Source organism: Platalea leucorodia (genome assembly GCF_965183815.1).
Source record: "Platalea leucorodia genome assembly, chromosome: 4".
Classification (NCBI taxonomy): Eukaryota; Metazoa; Chordata; class Aves; order Pelecaniformes; family Threskiornithidae; genus Platalea; species Platalea leucorodia.
The window spans coordinates 126480709-126507452 of record NC_138826.1 but is presented as its reverse complement, the minus strand read 5'-3'; the positions used below and the strand labels follow the sequence as shown (position 1 = coordinate 126507452).

The 26744-nt window shown below is 54.6% G+C and overlaps 2 protein-coding genes across 7 annotated transcripts in view; both read right to left on the bottom strand.

Annotated features, from left to right (window-relative positions):
- UBE2H (ubiquitin conjugating enzyme E2 H) overlaps positions 1-13340 on the bottom strand; it is a 53977-nt gene extending 40637 nt beyond the window's left edge. For 2 of the 5 annotated variants that reach the window (XR_014227888.1, XM_082309302.1), the window contains exon 1: positions 12971-13334. Coding sequence is in view for 4 of the 5 variants with exons in the window: in XM_082309302.1 (XP_082165428.1) it covers positions 12971-13023 (53 nt within the window). In the remaining variant the exon portion in view is untranslated. Of the gene's footprint in view, positions 1-12970 lie in introns of all 5 variants that reach the window. The other 3 variants (XM_082309301.1, XM_082309299.1, XM_082309300.1) reach the window with 3 other exon arrangements.
- Positions 13341-16006: 2666 nt separating this feature from the next.
- On the bottom strand, positions 16007-26742 carry ZC3HC1 (zinc finger C3HC-type containing 1). 2 transcript variants are annotated; one of them, XM_082309439.1, is made up of 10 exons: positions 26381-26742; positions 24754-24864; positions 24419-24570; positions 22312-22395; positions 21718-21845; positions 20069-20226; positions 19000-19225; positions 17775-17981; positions 17356-17565; positions 16007-16437 (listed from the first exon to the last, which is right to left on the bottom strand). In XM_082309439.1, exons 1-10 carry the CDS (start codon positions 26500-26502, stop codon positions 16369-16371), a joined length of 1467 nt encoding a protein of 488 aa, XP_082165565.1. In that variant the 5' UTR covers positions 26503-26742; the 3' UTR covers positions 16007-16368. The 2 variants fall into 2 exon arrangements, with proteins under 2 accessions (XP_082165565.1, XP_082165564.1); XM_082309438.1 differs by lacking the exon at positions 16007-16437 and having other exon boundaries at positions 16480-17565.
- Positions 26743-26744: the final 2 nt, after the last annotated feature.

Below are 26744 nucleotides of genomic sequence, written 5' to 3'. Positions count from 1 at the left end.
TGTACTGTCAGAGTGACTTATTCCCCCTCCTCTTTACTCATCTCTGCCATCTCGACCATTTTAGCAGAGATGTGGGGCTCGAGAGAAAGGAGGTGGGAACATTCTCTACTTGAGATGTATTTTAAGCTTAATGAGAAAAGCGCTTCCCCCTTTGCTCCGAGTGCGAGCTGTTCCCGTCCCCAAACCAGCGCAGATCTCTGGCGGCAACCAGAGCTCAGCAATCCACAGCTTTTGGAGGCAGCTAACCGATACACGGGCAACCAAAAACTGGCCAGGCTTCTCCTCTTGGCCACCTGGAACCACCATCAACCCAGCCAGGACTCAAGCTCCATCTCCACTTCCCGTGGTGTTATTCGGGAACTCTGGAAACAAACCTCAGCGGTGGACCTGCTCCCTGTGATTCAAAAGAAAAAGCAGAGAGGGATTTCATCCCTCGTCTTCAGCAGATGTACGACTGGTTGTAGGGCACAGCCCAAGCAGACAGCCCAGAAGTAAGGACCGGGCAGGAGGTTGGATACAAAGCCTCACGCTTCTGGCTCATATGCTAAATTTAGTTCAGTCTGGTAATGACCTAAAAACAGTTGATGTGGGTTTCTGTGACGCGTGTGGCAGCCTGGTCAGCTCCATTCAGTTCCTAAGAGGAGAACGTGCACGCTGCAAGGTCCTGATGCCATTTGGGTGACTTCGGGAGAACCGAATGGTGAAAAGCAGTTCTCGATTCACACCTAGATACAACGGCTTTGACTGAGCCAAGTGGTTTCAGCTTCTGATCCACCCTATATCTTGCTGAAGAATTAAGGGAACATTTCCCCCCCCCCCGCTGGGTGTTTTACATGCTCTTGACTGCAATTTTTGTGTATTAAGGAAAACGAGCGAGAGAAAACTAACACCAGTGACAAGGCACACTTATTAGCAGAAGCACATCACCTGCCAGCTCAGGACCCTCTTTCCTTTAAGGGGCTTTTCTGCTGGTTGAAGTGCCTTGTAAAGGAGAGTAAAACCCTTCAAGATCATAGCACCACACCCCTGACTCTGCAGCCTTTCCCTGGGTGCTCGGCAACAGATCCCCAGCTGCTATTTGAAATAAAACAAAACCTACAGAGGATTACGAAGTTCACCTATCTTCAGACTCGCTTCTTGTGCCTTCCAAGTCTGCAGAAAACTGGCGAGAGAGAGTCGCACACAGAATATCCTGAAGCGTCCTAATTACACCGAACTTCAGGTAGCAGCGAAGAAACCTGCGACTTTGGAAGCCACCAAGAGGCACAGAGGACAATTTAAGGACTCGCTTGCTACTGAGCTGTACGTATTCAGAGATAAACCAAACACACTAATGCACCTCCTGACCCCGAAGAATCCCGCTGCAGCCCAGCCGCACCGAGCAGGAAGCCCTTGCAAACAGATAAACTGAGGTCCAAAAAAAGGAAACGACACCAAATGCAATATTCATCAGCAGAGGACTAAAACTTTTGGCTCTAACAAGACAGAGATGCCGGTTCAGACTCAAACTGGCCGGTTATAACTTAAGCTGTTCTCATACGCGATCCCCACTCATGCAACCAACTCCAGAGAAAAACTAAGGGAGGAAAAGAGCTCGTACGGCCCCGAAGCCACGTGCGCAACGTTGAGAAGAGGCACCAGTAGCACCGGGGCTCTCTCGAGGCACCTTTGCACGACAGCCTCAAATCGCCTTCGTTAGAATCCCCTCGCAGACAATAACCCCACAAAACACATTTCTTGCTAGGACTAAACAGGCGTAACAGGCAAATCTTTGCTTAACCTTGAATCATTTTCCGATGCATCACGCTGAAGTGACGGAAGATTTTTTTTTTTTCCTTTTTCCAGAGATCTGACATTTAAAAAGCTACAGCAGGTCAGTGCGAAGGGACAAATTTTCAGCAAGCAGAAGTGACTGTGAAGGTGAGGCAAGGGACTGCACCGGAGGATCTGCACAAATGGACATGTGTCCGCAGGAACCGATGCGAAGCAGCTCAGGGAGAGGAGCTCCCACGTTGGCATTTGATCGCTCCGAATCCTAACGCAAGAATTGAATCCTCTAGCTTCAACGCGCACCGAGAATCAAACACACCCCTCTCCTAAACAATCTATACTCTAAATCTGTAAAATTGAGTTTAGCAACAGAGGATGGGCAGATGGTTTAATTGTCCAGTGGTCGATAAGCTTTGCAGGACTGAACATCAAGTTCATTTCAGCGGGTCAGCACGTTTTCTTATTTCTTTTAGAGCATATGCACATTCGTGGCATGCTTTTAAATGCAAAATAGTGCCTTCGCATGGACGCAAAGGCTTAACGTTACGAGTACATTATTGCTAATCATTTCAATTTTACAATATTTTTTTGTTTCACTTGGCAAGATGCAAGTCTCAATATTATGCTGGGTAAAGTCAAGCAGCGACCAATAATTAAAACAGGGTTCGCAGTTTAGATGACTTGCTGAAACCATGGGGGTATATTTCTTCAGTCTTGCACTTAACCATAAGTGGTGTTTTGAGATCCCCCCCCGCCCCAGCCGCTAGCGCTGTGGCTCTTCTCCACGTGTAAAATGCACTGCTTTTGCCTTCTGCAAAGTTAGCAGAGCATGGCTCTTTACTGGCGAAATCTCCTCCTCCTCGATCCAAACAAGGCAAGTATTTAAACTTACCTTTTCAGGGCAACCTTCTGGTCACACTGCCAACATCAAACAAAAGAAAACATGGCAGAAACCATGAAGTAATAAAAAAAACTTGGATTATGACTCACAACTTTCTCAGCAGTTGCAAGCAAGCCAGAATCTGTTTAAATCCAAAACCTTGGAGCTTTACACAAAACACACGAGTTCATTGTGGTGTCCACAATTTTTAAAAAAGCGTGAAGCAGCCCCAGCCGCGAGCTCGCTTGCAGGGTGCAGTCGCTCCTATCCGCCACGAGAAGGGCGAGTTAACACCTCCTCGCATACCTTCCCTTTCAAGGAACGCAGACTCCGGTGCTGAGTTACAAAGATCTGATTTCTGACATCTCAACTTTTCAACCGAGCGTCGGCCCTCCCCAGTCTCTCAAAGCCACATTCTCCTCTTGGGATCTAAGCTTACCCCAATAACCATGCACAGATTCCTCCCCTAGGCCAGCAGTATTAAGTTACCTACGATGCCAGGCCTGTTAAACAAAACGCTGATCATTTAGCTTTCTTATTTTCACTGCTTCCCTCATTTCACAAGCGATACAGTGGCAGGTTGAAAGCCTTAGAAGAAAAAAAGAAAAAAAAAGTAGGAGGTGGCTTCGGTAGCACCGAGGAGTAAGTTGCTATAACCATGCTGAGTCACATCGCAGTCAGAGTTGACATTTCCAGGGTTGTTTCTTTATTTCAGCCTTGTTTACTTTACAATCCTGTCATAGAAATTAGAGGATTACAAAGCAAGGCCATCACCAAAACTTGTGCAGAAATCAGTCCGCGACACGTCGTTCTTGTCCAAGGGAACCGCGACCGCCAAGCGTGAAGTAGATACCTTCAAGAAGTACCGCACCGCACCGGAGGCCTGCTCCCATGTCCCACGGACACCTCTCTCGCACAGAACATGAGCTCAGCGTGAAAGCAGCCCAGTTATTGCGAGGTTTAAAACTTGCCTTGCTGCTACGTGAAACCGGCACTCTGCACGCATTCATATTCGGCTGTGCTGGCTTTGAAGATTTGAGGGGGAAGGTCAGTGAGTTTGAATTAATGGTATTAGGCGGAAGAAAAACATAACCGGTTTCATTTGCCTTCAGCAGAAAGGAGAGCGTTAGAGAGCATTAGCTTCCACCAGCTTTGATTAAATGTATCAGCAGGGAGAAACCTCTCCCCACCCCTAAACAGAAAAAAGAGGAAAGAAAGAAAAAGGGGGAAAAAAAAGAAAAAAAAAAAAAAAAGACTTTCCCCACACAAAACAGCTTGGGAACAGCCAGGACAGGAGGGCAAGTTTGGGATTGCATCCATCACCAACTCCATGCCACGTTCTCTTCCTTCAGGTTTCAAAAGCACCAGGTTCCTCCCAGTGCAGATCTCCCAAGGCTGATACTGGGCTTAAGAAAAGCCGACATCCCCCCCTCTCCAAATGCATTTAAAAACCAAACCTGGTTCTTTTCAAAATAAAAAAAGATCTGGCTTCAAACCATTTACAGCTGACTGAGCAAGACTTAAAGGAGCAGCTTCATTTGTCCCTAAAACCAAGACGAGTTTTAACTCTTCAACCATGTCCACACTGGTGACCAAAAACTAAACTACAGCTTTGCAGCATAGTTTTAAAATAGCATTTAGATCTAGAGACACCTTTAAGAACAAAATGATTTTCAAGCTCCGGTCAGACCTCAGCAGACAACCTGGGTTTATGTTTTCATTCAGCTTTTCTGCTGCAAAAGAGCGGGTGCCTCATCGGACAGTCGTCCCTGCCCCGACGCGCGTCGCTTCGCAGCTCCAGAACGTGCCTGGTCCTGCCCCCGTCAAGACAAAGCAAAGCAACGCAGCCCACCAAGAAATGCCAAAGTGCTTAAGTTAATAATTTATCAATCTCTTCAACTTTGCATCTATTAATCTACCACGCCGGAGGTTAATCAGGGACATGCAGGCCTGCTTTAGTACCGCACACTGATTTTTTTTACCTTTTGCAGGGGGTATGCTTGATAACTGCATAAGCACCTGATCCTATCCTAAACCCCGTTAGGTTTTAGTCAAAATCTCAGACTTTACAGACTGCCAGAGTCTCTCTCTCCAGCGCAAACAGGCTTGAGCTTACCTTTCCGTGTCATACCTTGCTCGGGGGCCACGAGCAGGCAGACTGGACACGATTCACCCTCTCTCAATACCAGTCATTCATTGTGCATACCGTACCTCATCCCCTCTTGTTCACCTCCATTTGGATACAGCCTGGCCCAACACCGTCATGACAAAAGGTCCGCAGACGACTGACTAGAAACAATCAGCTGTAACACGGAGAGCACCCAGGCAGTCGGGAAGGCAGCAATGATTTGCACATCTATAATTTCCATGCTGAAGTCCCCCACCGCCGCTCTCGCAGGAGAGAGTGCTCAAGGCCAGGTGAAAAGCCCACTGGAATTTGGAAATAATGCAAAATTTATCTAACAATCAACTGTCAGCTTTTAACCTCAACCTTTCACAGGGGATGGCAAATGCCTCCAGGGTTAAGCTCCCTGAAAGGGCAGCAGACTTTTCCTAACGAAAACATTAACACAAATTTAAAACATTCATTTTTAAGGGAGTACCACAAAAAAAAAAAGAATTAAAGCCAGCTACAGCCAGATAGTGCGAAACGTTTCAGAATAATCCACCCAGACACTCTATTTATACAATCTCAAAGAAAATATTTTATGCTTCTTTCTTCTAGCATTTAGCCCAAGGAAAGCACGCACCAGCAAAACGCAATCGTTTCTGGAAAGCAGCGTTTGACCCTCTGAAAACGATCGAAAATGGCTATCCCTTCCTCACAGCGAGTCACTAATATCTGGAAGTCTACACCACCTCCTGCGCTTTCCTGTATGTGGATCACGGAGAATATACAGGCATGCTCTGTAATTCGCAGTTTAAAAGGGATTAGAGTCGACAGACCACCACCACCTCAGTTTAAAAACGCTACACGCAGATCCACCCCTCTACCTGATTTGAAACGCCAAATGCCAAGAAAATGGACTGCGAGTGATTTGGCTTCTCTTGGAAGGCTGAATCAATTTGCTCCAGGGAATAAGTCAAATGATTTAAGAGTAGAGGACAGCTCTTGGAAGCTGCAACGGTAAAAAAAGAAAAAATAGTATTTAAGTCCTGAATCCAGTACCAGCCCCAATTTGCAGAGAATCATTAATGGCCACACAAGCCCAAGAGGCAGTGAAATCACCTTTTTTCCAAGAGACTGAATTCACCCTCAATCTCAGACGGATCATTATCAGAGAGGCTGAGGAACTGGAAGAAGATGGAGCCCAAAAATGAGGAGATAGCATTTAGAGGTGAGCGGTCATAAGGGACTGAGCGGGGACAGGAGCGGGAAGAGCCTGGCAAAGACTAAGCAGAGATTGCCTTAGCGATGAGTGAGTGAGTGCTTGTACTTCTCTGCAACGGCTGAGCAGTGTTCAAAGTGTATCAGCGTCAAGGAATAAACAATTCTGAACATCCCAAAAAGGTGGAAAAAAGGAATAAAAAAATTATAGAGGGGGAAAAAAAAAAATTTATTGCTGGTTCTGCCAGCAATAAAACGAACTCGGACTATTTCCCTGGGATGTGGTAGAAGATCCATCACACGGGGCGTTTTCTAACGGCAAAGGCAGTTCGTCCGCAAGCTCCCCGCTAGAATCGACAGGCACCGGCACACAGGCTGCATGACCTAGTAGAAACCAGAGATGGCAAGGTCGTATGATTCTTCAGTCACGCGAGCTCTATTTTGGTGAAGAAAAACAAAGAGCAATGCTCTATGTTCATTATTCCAGAAATACATGGACATAATCCACAGGGAAATGGAGGGAGTGAAAGGAGGGAAGCTGAATGCACACAATAAGACACACAATGAAATGCTGAACTCCTATACGCACACCCACATATATAATTCACATTCAATATTAAAAAAAAAAAAATATTATTCAGCAATCTCTCATTTTTGCTGCCAGAATAATGTCCAGAACAGCAGGAGAGCAAAGCAGAAAATTCAGACACCTTTCCCTCAGCATCGCATCACCTCTAATTTAAGCAGACAGTAAAACGGAGAGCTCTTTGGCTGGGAACCCACTCCATATGGGAGCCTGTCGCTTTAACTGTGGGCACTTTCCTGCCTTAACAACAACCTGTTATGTGTTTATCCTGGTTATGACTCCAATTAAATCACAGTTTAAGAAGGGCACCAAGTACCAACAGGTGCGGAGAACATTAAGTTATACTGCAACCAGCAATCGCTCTACACTGGAGTGGTTTCAGATGCACCCTTCCCTTCCTAATAGCCCGACTCCTGCTGCTTTACCTTGCTTAAAGGGAAAAAATAAGAAAATAATCAGAGAGAAGTCTATCAGGACTCTTAATTTAAGCATGCTTTTGCTTGGAACAGGATACAGGACAGGGAAGGGCAGGGGGTTCCAAGACTGGGATCCTGCCCAAGAAGGGAAAGCCTGCGGAGCGAGTTGCCCCTTCGGGAGGAGGGCAGGAATGCAGGCAGCCCCCCTTGTCCTCAGGCATCTCCCCCTCGCTGCCGGCGTTCGCGCGGAGACAGCAAACCTGGAGCCTCCGAGGAGCGAGCTGCTGCCACCACCTTTCTCCCAGAGCGATCCAGCGGCGAGGTGCGAGCTCCACGCGTGCCCAACCCTCCGAAGGAGGCACTCGGCACCTTGCAGGATTTACTCCCTCGGCTTGCAGATTAACAGTCTGCTCAACCTGCTCCAGGTACAACAGGTAGGCACAAGGCAAGACAGCAATGAAGCACGTACTTGAAGGAGCGATTAAGTGATGTTCTTCTAAAAACAAAGTCAGAAAACACTCTGGAAGAGCACACCTCTGCTTCCCGTGAACTCAAGAGAGGAAGGCAGCAGCACAACACGGGGCAGCTCCTCCTGCTTGCCGCTCCGGTACCAACAAAGCAAGCGTCCAGCAACCTCAAGGCTTTGCTTACAAGCTTTTCATGAGATTTTTTTTTTTTTTAATGTGTTTAAAAAAGGAACATAATTTTAACGCCAGTGCATAGCGATAACCAGAACCAGGACAAAACGCAAGCTGTACTTACATGAAGATTAAATGTAATATTTCCCTGGCAAACGAAACAATGCAGAGCCTCATCAGGGGGCATCTTCTGCTTAATCCTACGTATTAAGACTTTAACAGGGTTTGCAAGATTCGCAGCCATGCTCGAAGCTAACGTTATTGGCTGCCGCCACTAAAAAATGTTGAACACGTGGGAGTGCACTCAGCGAGACGCGGTTCCAAAAGCTTGCCGGGATTGTAAGATAGTCGTGATGACACTCAAAAACAATCACCTACTACAAATCCGAGCCTGCCTAGATCACAGCATAGCTTCACTAAAAAAGACAGAAGAAATATCAAGCACACCCTTCTAGACACAGCATCGGAAAGGAGAGCAGGGACACCATTTTACAAAGCAAGCCACTTGTTTTACTGAAATCCTGCATGCGCTTTTTTTTTTTTTTTTAAACTGCTACTACAAAGAAACAGCCTCCACGATTTGTTTAATCAGCATTTAGTAATCCAATGCCAGTTTAGTCTTAAGAACTGGGTACCATAAGCATAATCCTAAAGACGACTGCCGCGCTATTCAGAATACCAAAATCACTGCTCTGAGTTTGGGGAATGAGATGGAGAAACAGTTAAAATTACCCAAACGCAAAGCGATACAAAGGCTTTATTTTTCTTATTTTAAATAGGGCTGGGATTTCAAGCTGGAACAGGCACTCTGCTCCAAGCCGCCTTAACCAAATTCATATTCTACAGTTTCATCTCAAGGACCATCGCAATTATATGATTAAGCAGGTGCACCGTGCTTTCAGGTCTGTTCGACAAGCCCGAGCTTCAATAGCCTCCGCGATCAAACTGACAAGGCAACAATGGAAGAGTGAACTTACAGTTCCAGCCAAGAGCCCGTCCTTTCGGGGGGAAAAAAAAATCCAGCCGCCAGCAAAGCCGCCGCATTCAGCTCTAAAAGCAGCAAGATGATACCCTTGAAAGCTGTCATTTAGGCAACAGAGAGGATTTATTTTTTTTTTCCCCTCTAGTTGGTTTGGTTTTGGTCGAACGATGCGTGGATTTGAAGTTCTCGTATTGGCAGGTAGCGCTATACGCTCTGAGCCGCATTTAACTGGATTTTGTTTATAAGCCACAACCTGCACCGGCATTTCTGACCGCTTTGGGGGAAGGGGGGGCTCTCCCCGTTCTGAAACGGGGCCGTCGCCACGTCTTTGTGCGTTTTGAAGTGCCACCACGCGATTACCCTCATCCCTGGAGACCTCATTAGAACGAAGCCCCAGAAGTAGAGCAGAAAGAAGCGTAGCGTGACATTTTAAAATTTACATTCTGACTCGTAAAAGTTTCCAGAAATGTCTATCCTTTAAAAAAAACCCAACAAAACAATAACAAAACACCACCAAACCCTACCAAAACAAGACATTCCAGCGCACATGCTCTTCCCCTGGGGACGGGCCAAAGCGAACAAAGCCACGTGACCGTCCGATTGCTCAACGCGACTCTTGGAAGGCGTTCAAGCAGGATGATAAGTGCGGTGTAAGCCTATAATGAACATAAAAAGAAATTTATCCCAAACGTAAACTGCGTCCTACCCTTTGCCTCAGCCGATCTCAGCGGAGCAAACACGGGGAGTTTTGCGATTACAAAATACTCCGCAGGTAAACTAAGGAGCTTTGTACCTTTATTCTCCTTGACTCAGGACAAGCCTAAAATTAGAAGGGAGCGCAACACTCCACGTATTACGCTCCCCGGTAGCTCCGACCGTGTTACGAGCCTTCAGCTCTGTAAACTGGTCAGAACAGGGAGATTCAAATGAAGCTGGGCACTATTTATAATTCCTTTCAGGCACAGAGCAGAGTGACACTTCCCTTTTCCAGCCCCGATGCTTAAAAATAGAGCTTGGGGACTACAACCCAGCCAGAAGCATCTATCCACAAAAGGAGGAAAATAAATCAGCGCAAAATAAACTCCCGTCCAAGGGGAGGCTGCGAACAGCTCGCCCTGGAGCGCCCGCGTTGCTTCCCGGCGCAGAACAATAAACCCCGGCTTGGAAGCGCCGCGGCGGCCGGTAGCGAACGGCCCCGCGGTCTCGGGGGGCTGCGGGGTGCCGGGGTGCGTCCCCCCCATGGGTGTAAACACGCTGGTTGGGGCACCCCATCAGCTGCCGGCTCGCTCCGCCCCGGTCCCGGTTTCCGGGTAGTAACAGAGCAGCCAATCCGCGGAGTTGCGAGCTCTGCCCGAGGCCTCTTGCCTGCAAACACAGCTCCGAGGCCGGCAGCTCGCCCCGAAACTGGGGGGAACCGGGGATGGGATCCCCCCCCCGGCACCCTGCAGTCCCCGGGCTGGGGGCACCCAGGCAGGGGGCCACCTGGAAAGGCCTGGCCTTGAGCTTGAGCGCTTCCCGGCAGGCCCACGGGACATCCCCACGCTTCCAGGCTGCTGGCGAGCGGATCCCGAGGCGTTTCGGGGGGCACGGAGCCTCCTGGCAAAGCCACGCTCGCAGGTGGGGTGCAGGCAGGGCCCCCCACTCTGCAGGTACAGGGGTCACCCAGGAAACTTCAGCAAGCGTGGTGGGGGGCAGCAGCCCCCCAAAAAGGGAGGAAGGCAGCGCGGCTCCCCGCTGCAGGCCCTTCCCCAGCGTTTGCACAACGTTGCGAGCGCGATCAGGAGAGAAACAATGAGTGACTCAGAGTTTCAGCACATAATCGTCCAGGCGATTATTAAACATCAGTTCAACACATTAACGCGCACACACAGAGCTCTGCCCCCCCCTCCCAGCTCCAGCTCCGGAGAGCCGAGCAACCTCTCCCCTTCCCTGCTCACAAAGAGGCATCCACAAAAGGACACGGACGTGTTAGGATTGAAAATAGGAATAATAAAAAGACCCCACTCGGCTCCTAAACCTGTCAGAGCAGGAGAAGGCAGCGGTGTTATTCACTCTGGCCATCACCCCCTCCCTACTCAAAAAGGTAGCCCTTGGCAGGCCATAAATCCATGCCATTATTCTCCATCGGAGACACGAAAACGGGCTGAAAAGGGAAACTGTAATGAAAATGGCAGCAAAAAGGGGGAAGGAAAAAAAAAAAAAAAAGAAAACCCAACACAACAACAAAACCCTCGAGCCCTGGGGAGGAGCAGCCTTCAAGCACATTCCTTCAGAGGAGCCCTCTCTCCTTTGGTCACCACCGAGACCCTCCTCGCTCCCACCCCTGGAACCAGACCCTTATTTCAGATCAGCTTCCAGAGAGGGAGATTCCCTAGGGAAGCATCTCGGGAGCCTGGGCCTAGCGAGCTGCGCTCACCCCGGGCAGGCGAGGCAAGCCAGGCAGACAAACAAAAAAGGCTGGGGAGGGAGGAGTGGTGAGGAGAGTCATCTGACACATCCAACTTCCTAAGTTTGTTGTCCGCAGGAGACCGACCGCTCTAACCCTCACCCCTCAAAACACCGGGGAAGGCTGCGCCGACAATAACAACAGCTTCGCTTTTGGAAAAGCCTTGGGTTTCTTTTGTCGGGGGGGGGAAGAAAAAGAGCAGAGCGGAAACTACCCAGCGTCGGGAGGAATGCCAGATATTCGGGGCTTTCTACCTACCACCGCTTGGCCTGGCCGCCGCTAGAAATACAGAGCGAGCGAAGCCACTTCAGAAAAACCTGCTCTTTGTCTCCTAAAATGCTGCGATCGCTGGAGATGCTGGCTACAAATCGAACAAAAAGGGGGAAGGAAAAAAAAAAAAAAAGGAGAGAGAAAGGGGGAGGGGAAAGGAGAGCAGCAGCGGATCAGGTTGGGCCTCGGCCCCTCTCCGGCCCAGACCTCTTTCCAGACTATCCCTAAGGAAGATTTTTGGGGGTTTTTTTCTCCCCCCACATTAAACAGCTGGAATTCCCGACCTTCCTCCCGGTGCGATTAAGCATCGATCGCAATTGGCGTTCGGCAGAGTATGACATGTGTGTAACTTTAAACCCCCGGATAAAAATAGCTCAGATTCAAGCACGATCGGTAGTCATTTCCTATTTGCTTAAAAACAAGGCGAAAAAAAAAAAATATATACGAAGAGCAGCTTTGTAGAGAGAAACGCGCAGGCTGAACGTCAAACAGAAGTTTCCTTCGATAAGCCACCCTCACGCCACAAACAGGAGCAGTGCCGCTCCTCCCTCCCCCCCCTCCAAAAAAAAAAAAAAATACCCACAAAATCCAAGTAAGTTTGTTTATCTCTCTCTGGAAACTAAATCGGACCCGTTTCTCGACCCCTGGACACGGCAAGTTAGAGCCACCAGACCCGAGCCCCGCTGAGGGAGGTCAGGCACGTTCAGTCAACAGAGCCGAAAAACATTTCGGCCACTCTTGTCATTTCTACCTCCTCTCGGCACACCTTGTAAACAAAAACTATTAATAAAACAATCCTAGAACCAAATTCCCAATGATTTTTTTTTTTTCCCCCCAACGCCACCCACACTCCAGACAGAGAGAAAAAGGATTCGCCACCCTGTAAGGGGCCAAGAATAAAAATAAGGAAGGAAAAAATATAAACAGATCTATCGCGGAAAGGGGGGGGGGAATAAAAATAATAAAGCCTAACCTAACCCGGAGCGTTACATAAATAGGACTTATTGCAAGATGGGCTGCGACCCCCCCGTCCCCCAGCCCTGGGTCTGCTCTGAGCCAGTCCCCGTGGGGGCCCCCCCCCAAAAAAATTAAATCCTTAAGCCGGCCCCAGAAGCTTCGTGAACGGCAGGCTGAAATCAAGGAGTAAATAATAATAATAATAATAATAATAATAATAATAATAATAATGAGCCCCCCAAAAGCCTTTCTTTGGGCTGTGGCTGCTGGAGCTGCTCTCCCCTTCCTCGCCCTCCCCCGGCGGCTGGGCCGCAGGCCGGGGGGGTGCAGGGCACCCAGGCTGGGGGGGGGGCTTCACCACGGGGGGGGGGACACCGGCAGGGACCCCCAGGGCGCCCCGGCTGGGGGCTGTCAAGCCACGGAAAGGGTTAAAACCCCCCCAAAATAAGCGGGGGGGGGGTTAGGCCTCCCCTCCCCGGTAAGGGGGGCCCTCACCCCACGGCGGGGGGGGGCAGGTCTAAGCCCCAGCTCTAGGCAGAGGCCTAGGCCCGGCTTTAGAACGGGGCGCTGCCGCCGCCCGGGGGCCGGGGGGGGGGGGACACACACCGGAGGGGGGTCCCCGGTGCCCCCCCGGCCGAGGAGGCGGGCCGGGCCCCCCCCGCCCCGGGGCTGCCGGCGGAGGGTGCGGGAAGGATACAGCTTGACCACGTCGGTGTCCATCCGCCTCTTGCCCGGGCTGGGGGAGGACATGGTGGCCGCGGCCGCCCCCGCTGCTCCGGGCGGGCTGTCAGCGCCGCCGCCGCCGCGGACCGGGGACGCCCGGCACCGAGGGGAGCGGGGGGGCGCCGGGCTCCGAGCCGCTGGGACCCCCCCCCGCTGTCGCCGCTATCGCCGCTGTCGCCGCTGTCGTCGCCGCCGCCGCCCTCCTCCTCCTCCTCCTCCTGTGGTGGTGGCGGTGGTGGTGGTGGTGGTGGTGGTGGTGGTGCCGCCCGGGCTCCCCCCCCTCCCGCGCCGCCTCGCGCTCCCTCAGCCGCGAGCCCCGCTCCGGTGGCCTCTGCCGGAGCCTCTCTCTGGACCCCTGACGTCACCCGCGGTGACCTCACCGCCCCGCACCGTCACTATTGGTTGCGCCCGTAAAACGCCGCGCCGGTTCCGCCCGCCCCCGCGGCACGCCGGGAGTTGTAGTGCCGGGGGGGGGGGGGGAGAGAGAAGCGTCGGAGGGGCCGCGGGTTCGAGACCCCGGCGGGGCGAGAGCGGGGACAGCCAGCGCGGGGGTCACCGCCCGGCGGGACACCAGGGCGGGGGGCGGCCGGTGTCACCCGGGGGAAAGCCACCGTTAAATCCAAACTCCCCCCCCCTCTTTGGATTACAAACCAGGGACGTGGCAGATGGCCAGGCCTCACAAACACAGAGTCACCGTGCCGGCTTTCCGGTGCGACACCGGTAAAGCATTTCCCAGTGCCTCAGTTTACCCAACCGGACGGGGCGAGGGTGTCCCGGAGGTGACAGCGGGGCGCGTGACGATGGCGCTAATGGGTGACTCTCAAGCCGGCGGGGCTCTGGCGTGGCAACTCCCCGCCCGGGGCGGACATCCCACATTCCTCACCCCAGCATCACCCCAAAATTTGCCCTAACGCTTCCTCCTCGTGCGGGGAGGGGACGGAGCCAAAGAACCCCAAAAAGTCTGAGAAAAGGGGGAACCTCACCCCATAAACGTGCGTGTGTGAGGGGTGATTGCCTCCATTGAAGGCCCCAATGCGCCCTTTCAGCTGGGGGAGGAGGTAACGCACCCCGGGGGGGGGGTCAGATCCACACCCCAGCTGAGGGAAGGAATTTGGGGATACGGGAATTTGGGAACAGGGTTATATTTGAGCAGAGCAGTGGGAGAGGTTGCGGTAGAGGGTCCTCCATTTCCCCAGCCCTTGAGGTTCCCTGACCGGTTCCAAACAACTGGGAGAACAGGAGGGGAACATCAGGATTTTCTCTTAATTTCTTTAAATCCTTGTATTTCATCTGTGTAATACCATAGTTTTGCAACGGGGATAATTTCAGGGTATCGGGGACTACGATAGCATCCCATCCCTTTTGGGATGCCTTACGGCCACTCTTGCAGCACCCAGACCCCTCTGTGTGGGTGCACAGCGGGTTTGGGGGCCCTCTGAGCCCTCCCAGGTCTGAAAATGGAGGTGCGTGGGTTTGGGGCAGGGGGGCAGCTGGCTTTGCCCGCCACAGCGTGGGGACATCATCCCCCCGCCACCATGGGTGCACCCCGTGGTTTGTGGGGTGGTTCCCTGACCGTGGTGGGGATGGGGAGACAAAGGGGGAAAGGGGAGGGCAAGGGGGGTGTCAGAAGCCATGGGGAATGGGGAAAATATGGGGAAACCATTGGAAAAGGGGGAGCCATGGGGAGCCAGAGGAGTTGTGGGGAGCAGGGGAGCTACAGCGACCCATAGCGAGCTGTGGGGAGCTATGGGGGACAAGGGGAGCCAAGGGAAATCACGTTGGGGACAAGGGGATCTGTGGGTCCAGGCAACTGGGGAAGGGGCTCCTCTGTGCCTGGCTGCAGAGCCCAGGCAATGCCCAGCCCATCCTCACCCCTCTGGGGCTGGGGTACCCAGGGCGTGCGTGGGGGGGTGACACCCCCATCTCCACCCCAACTCCCAGCCCAGCATGGCCATGGGGTGAAGCAGCTCCTCGTTAGGGCCCCACCATCAGGACCCTCTTAGGAAAGGAAGATGACTCACCCACATTCAAACCCTGCTGCTCCCCAGGGGTTTCCTGCCAGCACCCACCCAAGAAGCCGGCAGGTAAAGGATGTCTCCCAGAAGAAGCCCCCGGGGGGGCAGGCGCACCTGCAAGTTTTGGGGTGCAGGGAGAGCAGGGATCAGCCCTGACCAAGGCAGCCGCTGCCTTCTGAGGGATGGGGTGGCCAGAAAATGCCCCAAAGGGGATGGGGCAAGATGAGATGCAGAAGAAACTCCAGAGCTGGGGCTGGGGAAACAGAGGCAGGGGCTCCTCCTCCAAAGGGTGTTCCTTTGCTCCAAAAACAAACAAACAAACAAAAAAGGGAATGACATGTCCCTGTGCCTTCACCCACATCCACGTGGCTGCAGCAGACCCGGGGTGAGGAGATCCAACTGTGCCTGGGCTGTCTCTGTTGTCTGAGCCCTCCCTAAAGCCCCTTCCCCAACATCCTCAAGGATGGAGATGACAGATCAGGGTCTCCCTTCTTGGCTTCTCCTCCCCCTTCCATGGAAACCAGTCCCTCCCCAGCACCCAGCCTCATGGCCCTGAGCCATGGGAAGCCCTAACCCACCTCTGTCAGGGTTTTGGCTGCATCCCAGCCTCCCCTGGCCCAGGTGATTTATCACCCTGGGAAGGTTATCGGCCCCCAACTCAATCTGCTTCGGGCAGCTGATTGCTGGGGCAGATGCTGGCGGGCATTGGGGTACGAGGCTGGGGGCATCTCTGCGTGTACGGGGGCTGAGGCCGTGGCAAAGAGCTCGCATCGGGCAGGGGAGACAGCGAAACAAGGAGTGAGGAAACAGGAGAGGGAGGCAGCCGGACACTGATCCCACAGAGATGAGCAACCTCGAGGGGTACGGGAGCCGTATGCTAGGTCCAGAGCTCACCCCGCCGTGGGGAGAAGCATCGCACCAGCAGCAAGAAGAAGAAAAAAAAAAAAAAAAAAACCCCAACAAAAAAGTGAAATGTTTATTCCCACCTGGCGTCACTTCCATGCGCCGCTGGTGGCGGGTCACAGCTGGACAAGATGGTCACCCTCGTGAGGTGACCACGTCTCCTCGTTCACCCCGCACGCCCGCAGCATGTCCCAGCTCCAGACGGGGCTGTCGAAGCCCTCGGGGCCAAGGGCTACAGCAGCAATTTGTGAAGGCAGGGGGCTTCAAGGAAGGCAGTCAGGGAGGAGGGGGTCCCAGCAGTCGCTGGGGGCTGTGTTTGGCACGGAGCCTCCTCAGCATCCCCTCCCCAGGGCACGGAGCTGCCGCGGGAGCGACTGCAAAGTGGATCTCTGCCGGACGGACGCGATGCCCCGTGCTGCCAGCCAGGCAGCAGTTTGCAGAGGCAGCAGCCCGTTCAGGAGGAATTCATGCTCTCCCACTGCCGGAAAATGCGGAACACCTTGCAGGACTTCACTGAGAGACTCTGCGAGAGGGGGAAGCAAAGCAACAACAGGAGGTTAAAGCACCACAACAGGACCTGCAACCGTCACCGCCCTGCCTCCAAAGCACGCGAGGAGAAACAGCAGCAAAAAACTCCATCTGAAACATCCTGATTGGCTACCAGGATATCAATTTGCTCCTCTTCTTCGTTAGCTCAATTTACCAGAACCAGAGGGTAGAACAGCAAGGTGACTGCAAGAAGCAAGATGGGGCTCCAGTCATCCCTGCTCCACCTCTTGCCTCCAACTTGTGTCTGGTCCCACGGGACCTGCTGGCGCTTTCCCAGTACGTGGCACAGCCGGAAGGGACCGACACAACTCACGCAAAGTCCCCGAGACAAATGCTGAAGCAGGACTGTTCCACCGGTCCCTGCAGCTCAGCCCCAAGCAACGCAGGGGGGAGCCAGCAGGAGGAATCCAAGCGGATAATGGGGCCCAGGGAGGCAGCAGCAGGTATCGGGGGGGCTGTGGCCTCAGCTCCGCACCCCTGGCTCAGCAAACCCACCGGTCCAAGAGCCTGGGGCTGGTGGCCACAGGAGCCGGTGGTCAGGATGGCTGCAGAGAGGGTCGGGAGCTCTCTATCGGGACACAAAATGAAACTGGATCTTGGGCAGCGCTGAGCCGCTCGGGGAAGGCTGTTATTTATAGCAGCCCTTGAGCAGATCTGCACACAACACATCATTGTAAGGGATGAGACCCAGCAGAGAGGCTGTCAGCGCAGCCGGAGGGGAAGCTGAGACCGCAGACACACGCTTGGTCCTTGCCGCCCAGCTGGGTTTGCATTTAGCCCGAATGAAGCCCATCTACCCCAAACTCTGCCCAAAGGCTTTCAGCCCTGGGCAAGGCTGGAGCAAGCGGTGTGTGAGCACTTGCTGTCGGGGCTGGGGATCCCGCAGGCTCACCACAGGCTCCGTCTCAGGCACTCTGTCGCACTTTCTGGTGGCGAGGAGCGTGTTCAGTACCACTCGCCAGCCTGGCTCTGCCTTCGCAGGCTCCTTCTCCGTCTGGGTTGTTGTGTCCTCCAGGGCTTCTCCTCCCTCCACTGCGTTGACCCAGGGACACCAGTCGCGATGCTGCGAGCTGGGGTCAAAGAAGCTCCTCAAAGAAGTGTCCTGGGTGCGGGAGGAGATGACAGTGAAGGAGGACAGCAACAGCATCATTTAAAAAAAAAGACTCTGACGACACGACAAAACCCTCTCCATGCCTAAACACCAGCCCTGAGCTGGCCCAGTGCTGCGCTACGGGGACAAGACTGGTCCCTAGATCAGCAGCACCCTGCCCAGATCCCTCTGCTCCCCACGCCTGCACCCAGGTCACTCACCGAGCTGCTGGAAGAGCAGAGCCGTGCCCGCTTGGCTTTGCGGAGAGGACTGGATGGCACCTCCACGTTGTCCCCCTGCCCCATGCTGCGGGTGATGGGGCGGCTCCTCAAAGTGGGGCTGGCCACCTCCAACTCGCCCCGGTCCATGGGGATGGGAGAGTCCCAACCCCGCGAACGAGACATGGCCGGGGACGGGCTCTTCTCGTGCTGCCAGCGGGGAAAGAACAAGGAATTAATGGAGCTCCTCTGGTCACCAGCATGCCCTCTGCCTGACGTGAACAGGGGGGCCCTGCCCAGCTCAAACATAAGATCAAAGCCTTCTCAGCCATCCTGGCAAGAGTTGTGCCACCTTCCCTTCACACCAGGAGCATCTTAGATGTGTCTAGCTGGACACGGGTGAAGGCAGCCCCTGATTCAGAGCACCCCGAGACAGACAGGCCTCCGTATCCTGGCTGGAAAGGCCCTTTTTTTGCCCTCCTGCAGGAGGGCTGAGGGAGGGGAGGACAGAGAGCTGCAAAGTGTTCAGCGTTGGGCCCCTCACCCCAAGGCGGCCATGGAGGGGCTGGAGCGTGGCCAGAGCAGGGCAGCGAGGCTGGGGCAGGGGCTGGAGCAGGGGCTGGAGCACAAGGCTGGGGAGGAGCGGCTGGGGGAGCTGGGGGGGCTCAGCCTGGAGAAGAGGAGGCTGAGGGGAGCCCTCATCGCTCTCTGCAACGGCCTGAAAGGAGGCTGGAGCCGGGGGGGTCGGTCTCTGCTCCCCAGGAACAAGCGATGGGACGAGAGGGAACGGCCTCAAGCTGCGCCAGGGCAGGGTTGGGTTGGGTATTGGGAAAAACTTCTTCCCCCAAAGGGCTGTCAGGCCCTGGCCCAGGCTGCCCAGGGCAGGGGCTGAGTCCCCATCCCTGGGGGGATTTAGAAGCCGGGGAGATGTGGTGCTGAGGGCCATGGTTTAGTGGTGGGCTTGGCAGTGCTGGGTTAACGGTTGGACCTGATGATCTTAAGGGTCTTTTCCAACCTAAATGATTCTGTGATTCTATAAAGGGCAGGGGGATCAGCAGCAGCAACCCACTTCTGTTGGATGTTGCCCATGGCTGAAGACACAGCACCAAGAAAAGCCTCTTTCAAGTTAAAAGGCAGCGGACACCCAAACTACATCAGCCTTGACTCCTGTGTGCCCCTGTGTCACCCAAACATCCCGAGCTCATGGGCTGGCTGAGCTGGACCATACCTGCTCTGAGCCCGGAGGGAGCGCGTCTTGGCTGCGTGTAAGCATCCTGCGTGGAGAAGTGGGCACGAGCGGGAAGCGCTCAGCAGGTGCCGGCGGTGTGCTGCTCGGGCCGCAGGAGTCCAGCTCCGGCCCCGTAGACTCCAGCTGGTGAAAGCCCCACAGTCCCACCTTCCTCATGCAGTGGGAGCAGGTGATCACCGAGAGGTGCACGGAGCCGGACGCAGCGCTGCGGGGACAGAGCCAAGTCACAAGAGAAGGTCAGGGATGAGCCTGGGCCCTTCCCCAAAATCGCAGCTTTCAGAACAGATGCAGGTATTTGGCAGAGCACAGGAACGGTCTCAGTCACAGGTACCTGAGCCAGCACGTTTCAAGACACCAGCACCCCTCAGATGAGGCACAGGCTTAATGTTTTTGTAGCCCCATGTGCTAAGAAGTAGAACAAGTCTATTAAAACCCATCTATAGTGTTGATTTAAACTGTTTTGGTTACATTTTGGCTTGCCATGAAGCAGGAGCACACTCATTTACGGCATATCAACCAAGACTGTCCCCATCCCCAGCCCCTGAACCGCACAGCCACAGCGGCAGCTCTGCTCTTCCCCACCGTAAGCCCTTTTCCAGCCTGCACCGTCAGAGATCGCTTCACCTTCAGCAAGCTGCCTCAGGCACAAACAGCGTGGCTGTTCTGCTCACAGCACACGCTTTGGGAAGCCACGAAGCTTCAGGTCATGAACCTTCCCTCCCTTCCCGCAGGCCTGACAAGCAGTGAAAGCGTTACTGGGGATGACATTTCAGGGATTGACTTCAACATCTAAATCAGCAACAAGTGAGGCAACCGACAGCTCCGCTGTTTCAGACTTTGCCGTCTCAGGGAGACATCCATTTTAGATTTGCACTGGGGTTTCTGGAAGTCTGTCAATTTTAATGGCTGGAGATAATAAACTAGTGAAACAGGGGATACCGAACATTTCACAAGAGGGACACCCACATTCCTCCAGCCTCTGACAGGTTTCACCAGCAACCACAAAGTGCGGCAGACACTTCAGTACCAGTCCTACACCACTACCCACCTGCAAGTCCAGCCGCACAGAGCCAGGATGCAGGCAGGAACATGCACTTGCAGGATTTCTGTGGAAAACTTCATCGGTGGTTTCTCTCCCTCCGTTTTGTGCTCTAGTTCCTCCCCGATCAGCTGGAGGAGCAGACTGATCTTCTCCTCTGTCAGGGACTGCGGGGCAGAGAAAGGTGGCAGAGCTGGCAGTCAGAGGCAGTCTGATAAAATACACGGCTTCTACTCACAAACCACATCCTACGTGGAGAAAAATCCCTTTTTCACTCCCCAAAAAGGCTGGGTGTGTGAGCTAGCACCCTCAGCACTTCTACTCTGGCTAACAGGCAAAAGCCACACTGAGCGATGGCTTCCTCCTGCCTTGTGCCCGTCTGATTCTCCCTGTTGCACGAACTCTGTTCAAGCGCCGTTTGCTCCCCCGAGCTCGCGTGGGGACAGCGCAGCAGGTCGCAGCCCGGCCGCCCACGGCAAGCGTGGGCCCGAACAGCCCCCGCCTGTCCCTCCGATCCCAGGGAGGCAGGAGGGGCTGTGTTTGCCTGGGCTCAGACAAACCGCGAGCGCTTCTGGGGCCATTGCTGAGACACAGCAAGAAAGGAGAGTCCCCGAAGGCCGTCGGTGGGGCTCCAGACCTTGCTGCTAGTGGGACAGCTGGGGAGTTAGATGCGGAGATGCGATATATCCGTTGGCTTTAGGCTGTCTCTTCTCGGGGGGGCTCTGCTGGGTTTCACAGCTCAGCCAGCCCACGGTGGCAAACATAAAACACCTCTGCGATTTCTGCTGAATGGATGAAGAGCTCCCCGGTTCCCACACGGCTTCTCGCTGCCGAGAGCCATCTGTTTCCCGGTGAGTGAGTGTCCAACAAGCCAGACTTGGCTGGAGTAGAGCAGGGCCTGGCCAGGTCCCTATGAGGAGGCAATCCCACACTTGCTCCTGGCTGCGGCTATGCTCCAGCCTCTCCTGCCGTAGCTCCTGCTCTTCCCTCCTGCCTGCCGAGCCTCCTCGCACGACTGCCTCGCGCAAGAGGCCCCCCTGTACCGCACTCCCTGGGCTCCCTCACCTCCACGGGCCTCTGTCCACACCTCTGCTCCAGGGCAGCCTCTGGCTCCCCACATTCCCGATCCCACCCAGAGCAATGACTGCCTCCAGTGGGATCCCAGCCACCCGCTAGAAGAGCGATCTGCGGGCTGCCGCGTCTCACGGACCACTCGGAGGTAACAAACAGGGGTGGGAGCTGCCAGGGAGAGCTCCCGAAGGAGTCTGTGGGACCTCAGATCGCTTCTGCCAGGCACCAGAGAGCACCACGCACGCTGGGAAAGGCGCAGAGCAGGAATCGGACACTACAGCCCAATTCTCACCGGCAACATCGTGGTGACACGAGCCAGCTGTGCCTGCGCTGGTCAAGGGCTTGCACAGCAGATGAGCCTTTCCAAACTCCCTTTTACGTGCTTCCAGAAACACCAGGTGAAAACACCACATGGAGAACGTCCGAGGAGAAAGCCGAGGTGATGACAGACCACTCACACGCGCAAGCTGAAGTTTCCGATTTGAATCTCGCAACTGTTTCGGTCAGGGTTTGCACAGCACAGGTGTGCCTGGCATCGTCACTGGGGACTTGAACTCCCCCGGTCTCAGGGGCACCCGGGAACTCACCATGTTTTTCATGTCTTCTGGTCTGAGGGAGGGCAGCTGCAGCTCCAGCTGACACAGGCTCTGAAAGCGATCCAGGAAATCCTGGAGAAGGGCTCTGGGCTCATCCACCAGCAACATGGCAAAGCGATCTGGTGAAAGCAAACGCAGGAGGCCTGAGCTGTGCCACCAGCCTTCCCACCCCCTCCTTATCCCACAGGGCAAGAGAGAAGATGAGACCAGCCAAATTCTCCCCTAACGGTCTCCTAGCTTTTAAAAAGAAAAGCTGAGCACGGTCTTTTTCCATTTCAACCAGCCTTCCTCAGGCAGCGCAGCTTTGAAGATGAGATCTATCACCCTTTGAGCACCCCATGTCATCCAGCCTCCCTTGTTCCCTCCCAGTTACAATCCGAACAGCATTTTAACTGCCTTGGAGGCACACAAAAGTTAAGAGAGGCTGGGACTCAAGATCCGGGGCTCCAGCCATGGCTCGGTTGTTTATTTGCTGAGGCTCCTCACAGATACTGCTCTGCCACTGCGTATTTCAATGTCCCCACGGGGTAAAAAAGAGGACTATGATCCCGAACGTGAGCACTAGCCAGGCTCTAAGACACCAACCTGGGCAGGGGCTGTCCGGCCAGAAGCAGAACTTCTCGTGAGCAGTGCACAAGGCCTTCTTCAGCTCCACGCAGCGCTCCTTATCTGCAAGGCAAAGCTCACTTCTAGTCCCCTGAGGAGCCACCTCCTCGGGGAACGGTTTGGAAAACCAAAGGAGGAGAGGAAGGCACCAGGCTACGATGGCTTCCCTGCTCCTCCTGTTCGGCATGGCTCAGGTGACGGATGCCACCTGAGGCTGCAGGTTGCAGAGCCTGAAGCTCTCACCTCAGACTCATCTCCCTGCCCACCAAAAGGAGCTGCTGGCACCTCCAGCCTCCCCGCAGGCAACCGTGAAGCGGCGGTTCCTGCAGCAGCGAAGGCAGGCTGGCTCAAGGGCTTATCTCCACAACAGCAAGCACGACCAGAGCAGTTCCACCTCCTCACAGCCAAAATCCCTTCCCGTTCCCAGGCGCAGTGATCACGGAGCAGGGGAGCCTGCCACGCTTCACAGCGGCACAGTGGAAACACAGCTCAAACCAACCACGGGCACAGGGACCGCCTGCTCTTGCCAGTTTTACCTCCTGGGCTGCTGCCAGTCCCTAGCTAACTCGCCAAATCACAGCCATGTCTGGCAATCAAGCTTCCCAAAAAAAGATTTGATACGTAATTTAACTTATGCACACCTTTCAGAACCAAATCATTTATGTTTCAATTTATTTTTCAAGCCCTTCCTCCAACCTCTGATTATTTTAGATTTTCCTTAACCAGTGTGATTACCAACAGAATAATTAGGCCAAGGTTTATTTAAAAAAGATAGTCTGAACAAACAGCGGACGTCAATATTCAGAGTGACCCAAAAGAAAATGCTCCCATTACACACGACCCGTGCTGCATTTGTCAGACAACAGGGCTGCGCTCTCTGCTACCTTCCAGATAACAAAAGCAGGGACATGCAATCAAGGAAATTGAGAAGTGGAGATGAGGTTTATTTGTGGCAGATGTCTTTCTGCAGAGGACAGATGCAGGTAAAGGAAAGTGAAGGTCTGGGCAGGTGATAAAGCCCAGGCCATCGCTATCCTGCGGCTCACGAGCAACGCTCACACCGTGGGGCTGAGCACACGGCGGAGGCTGGCGTTTCTGCCGCGCTCTCGGCCCCACGTTGCCCAACGTGGGAGAGACGGGAGCTGTTACCGCTCCCTGCCTGCGCCTCACGGCGTCAGGAGCGGCCGATGCTCTGTGGGCAGGGGATGGAAACCGGTGCTGGGCCTGGGCAAGGAGCTCAGTGAAGGCAACAGGAGGGGGAGCTTTGTAGTCCAAGTAGCTTAAAGGGGGCAGTGGAGGAGTTTATTAATTAAATTACACAATGTGACCACCTGACTTGGTGACCAGCAGCCACCAACAGCCCACGTCACAAAAATTTAGTGGAGGATCAGGGCGGCAGACCGAGCAGTAGGGGAAACAAAATTTAAAAAAGGATGTTGAGGTCCCTGAATGCATCCCGAGGAGCGCAACAAAGCCGGTGACAGGGCTGAGGACTCTGGATTTGTTTATTTGGGGGGAAAGGAGGCTGAGGGGTGACCTCATTGCTCTCTACAGCTTCCTGAGGAGGGGAAGTGGAAAGTGAGGAGCTGAGCTCTTCTCCCTGGGATCCAGGGACAGGACACGTGGGAACGGCTCAAAGCTGCGCCAGGGGAGGTTCAGACTTGATACCGGGGAACATTTCTTTACCAAGAGGGTGATCGCACACTGGAAGAGGCTTCCTAGAGAGGTGGTCGATGCCTCATCCCTGTCAGTGTTTCAGAGACATTTGGACAACGCCCTTAATAACACGCTTTAACTTTTGGTCAGCCCCGAAGTGGTCAGGCAGTTGGACTAGATGATCGTCATCGATCCCTTCCAACTGGAACTATTCTATTTTAGCCCATCTCTGACAACAGAAGCAGGAAGTTTTACCATGTTCTCACAAACTAAAGGAAACTGATTCGACTTGCACTTTATTTGCAGAGACATGAGACACCCAGCGCCACCCAGGACAAGACTACGGGAGTCGTTTACGCACACAGCAAGGCACGCACCCCCCAAACCCTACAGCCCACCCCCCGTACCCGCCAGACGCCGGCATACGTACACTTGTTGAAGTCAAACGCGAGCTGCAGGCTGACGCAGAGGAAGGCCTGGCAGCTGGAGCACTTCAGCATGTCGCACTCCACGTTGGTCCAGCCGTACTTGGCACAAACCAGGGGAGACAGCTCGTGGGGTTTGCCCGCCCACTTCAGCGGGTGCTCACGTTAAGGATAAAACCCAATAAACTACGGGTTAAACAGGCGAAGCTTTGGCCAGGGTTTATTTGGCCAAAGAAGAAGAAAAGCCTCTGAGAAGATGGAGCCTGTGGAGAAGCCATGGGGAAGGCGACAGCAAAACAGGGTGGGGGACGGCTGGAAGCTCAGCATCAGAAAGGATATGGTGAATGTTTCTACTCTGCTGAAATAGGCTTCCTTGCTGGCGGACTCCAAGGAGAGAGCATCCGTTTGCAAAGATCCATTAGTTGATTCCGACCAGTCGGACATGTCCTTCCTAAAAGGAACAGCAAGTCAGCAAGCAAAGCATCTGCGCTGTCCTGGAAAGATTTCATTAATAAAAAAATGCACGGACCACTTTCCAACCTCTCATCCTTCAGGCTTACCCCTACAAGAACCCTTTCTCCAGAGCTCCTAAGCCCCAACTTTTAATTACTTTACTAATAAACCAATTAAAATATAACGCAAAGGTGTGCATTAAACATTTCACGATGATGACAGCAGTGGCAGATGGGGATTTGATGTGACAAATAGGAGATGGGAGCTTGTTTTCCAAGCGAGATCGACGATCACGGCATGTCTCTGACATCGGGGACGCGCCTGAGCTCCCGGCACCTGGAATGCCGGCTCCCGGTACCGGAACGCCAGCCCTGCCGCGAGTGCTGCCCTTCAGCCTCGCCCCAACACCCCTCCGCGGGCCAAAATGCGGGGATGGTTGGGTCAAGGGCGTACCGTGCCTCTGAGGGCGACCACAGTTGCTTGGCTTTAGCTGGATACCCCCAAAGCTCAGCCACCCAGTGCCCCCAGTGCCTCCCAGTCTCCCCAACACCCACCAGTAACTCCTGTGACTCTCAGTGGCCCCCCGGGGTGTGACCCCACGCTTTTCAGGTCAGAGCCCCGGTACGAAGCCAGTTCAGCTCGCTCAGGCTGCGGGGACGCCAGAACTCTACAGGTCACGTACCTGCCCCTGCCCTCCCAGTGCCCCCCAGCACTGCCTCCCAGTGCACACCAGTGCCTCCCACTGCCCACTACTGCCTCCCAGTGTCCCAGTATCTCTCAGTTTCCACTACTGCCTCCCAGTGCTTCTTAGTCCCTCTGGTACTCCTAGTGCCACCAGTACTGTCTCCCAGTGCCCCCCAATGCCACCAGTACTCCCAGTGCCCCTTAGTGCCACCAGTAGCACCTCCCAGTGCCCCTCAATGCCACCAGTACTGCCTCCCAGTGCCACTTAGTCCCTCCAGACCTAGGCCCACCAGTACTTCCAGTGCCCATTAGTGCCACCAGTACCGCCTCCCAGTGCCCCTTAGTCCCACCAGTACTGCCTCCCAGTGCCCTTTAGTCCCACCAGTACCACCTCCCAGTGCCCCTTAGTCCCACCAGTCCTAGTCCCACCAGTACTCCCAGTGCCCCTTAGTGCCACCAGTCCTAGTACCACCAGTACTCTCAGTGCCCCTTAGTCCCACCAGTGCTCCCAGTACCCCTCTAGTCCAACCAGTACTGCCTCCCAGCGCCCCCCCACCTCCCAGTGCCCCCCTATGCTTCCCAGTCCCTCCCAGCACACCCAGCGCCCTCTTTTCCCAGTACCCCTCCCTCCTAATAACTCCCAATACCTACCAGTGCTCTCCAGCACCCCCCAACCACCCCTGTCGTCTCCCAGGACCCCCCAGCATCTCCCAGCGCCCCCCAGTGACTTCGAGGGCTCCCCAACCTCCCCCCCCCCCCCCCCGGTGCCACACGGCCGGGCCGCCCCCCTCAGGCCCGGCGCCAGCGGGGCCCCCGCCGCTCCCCCTCACCCGTCGGGGCCGGTGCCCTCGGGGGCGATGCCACCATCGATGAGGTCGCGGATCTGCTGGGGGGTGACGGCGGGCGGCCTCCCCCGAGCCCCCCCTGCCGCCCCGGCGCTGGGCGCCGCCATCTTGGTCCTTCACCCCGTCACGGCCCGGGGAGGGGGGGCGGGAAACGCGGCCGCGCAGGACCGTTCCGGTTCAGCCGTGGGGTTGGCCATGACCCCACGCAACTCCCGCACGGCCTCCCCGTTCACCCGGCGGGTTAGCGGTGCGGTGCCGTGCCGCCTCCGCCGCGGGGCGCCGCGTCCCTCCCCGGGCTCCCCACGCCCCGGGCGCTGCACTCCCCCGCTCCCACTTTCGGCGCTCTATT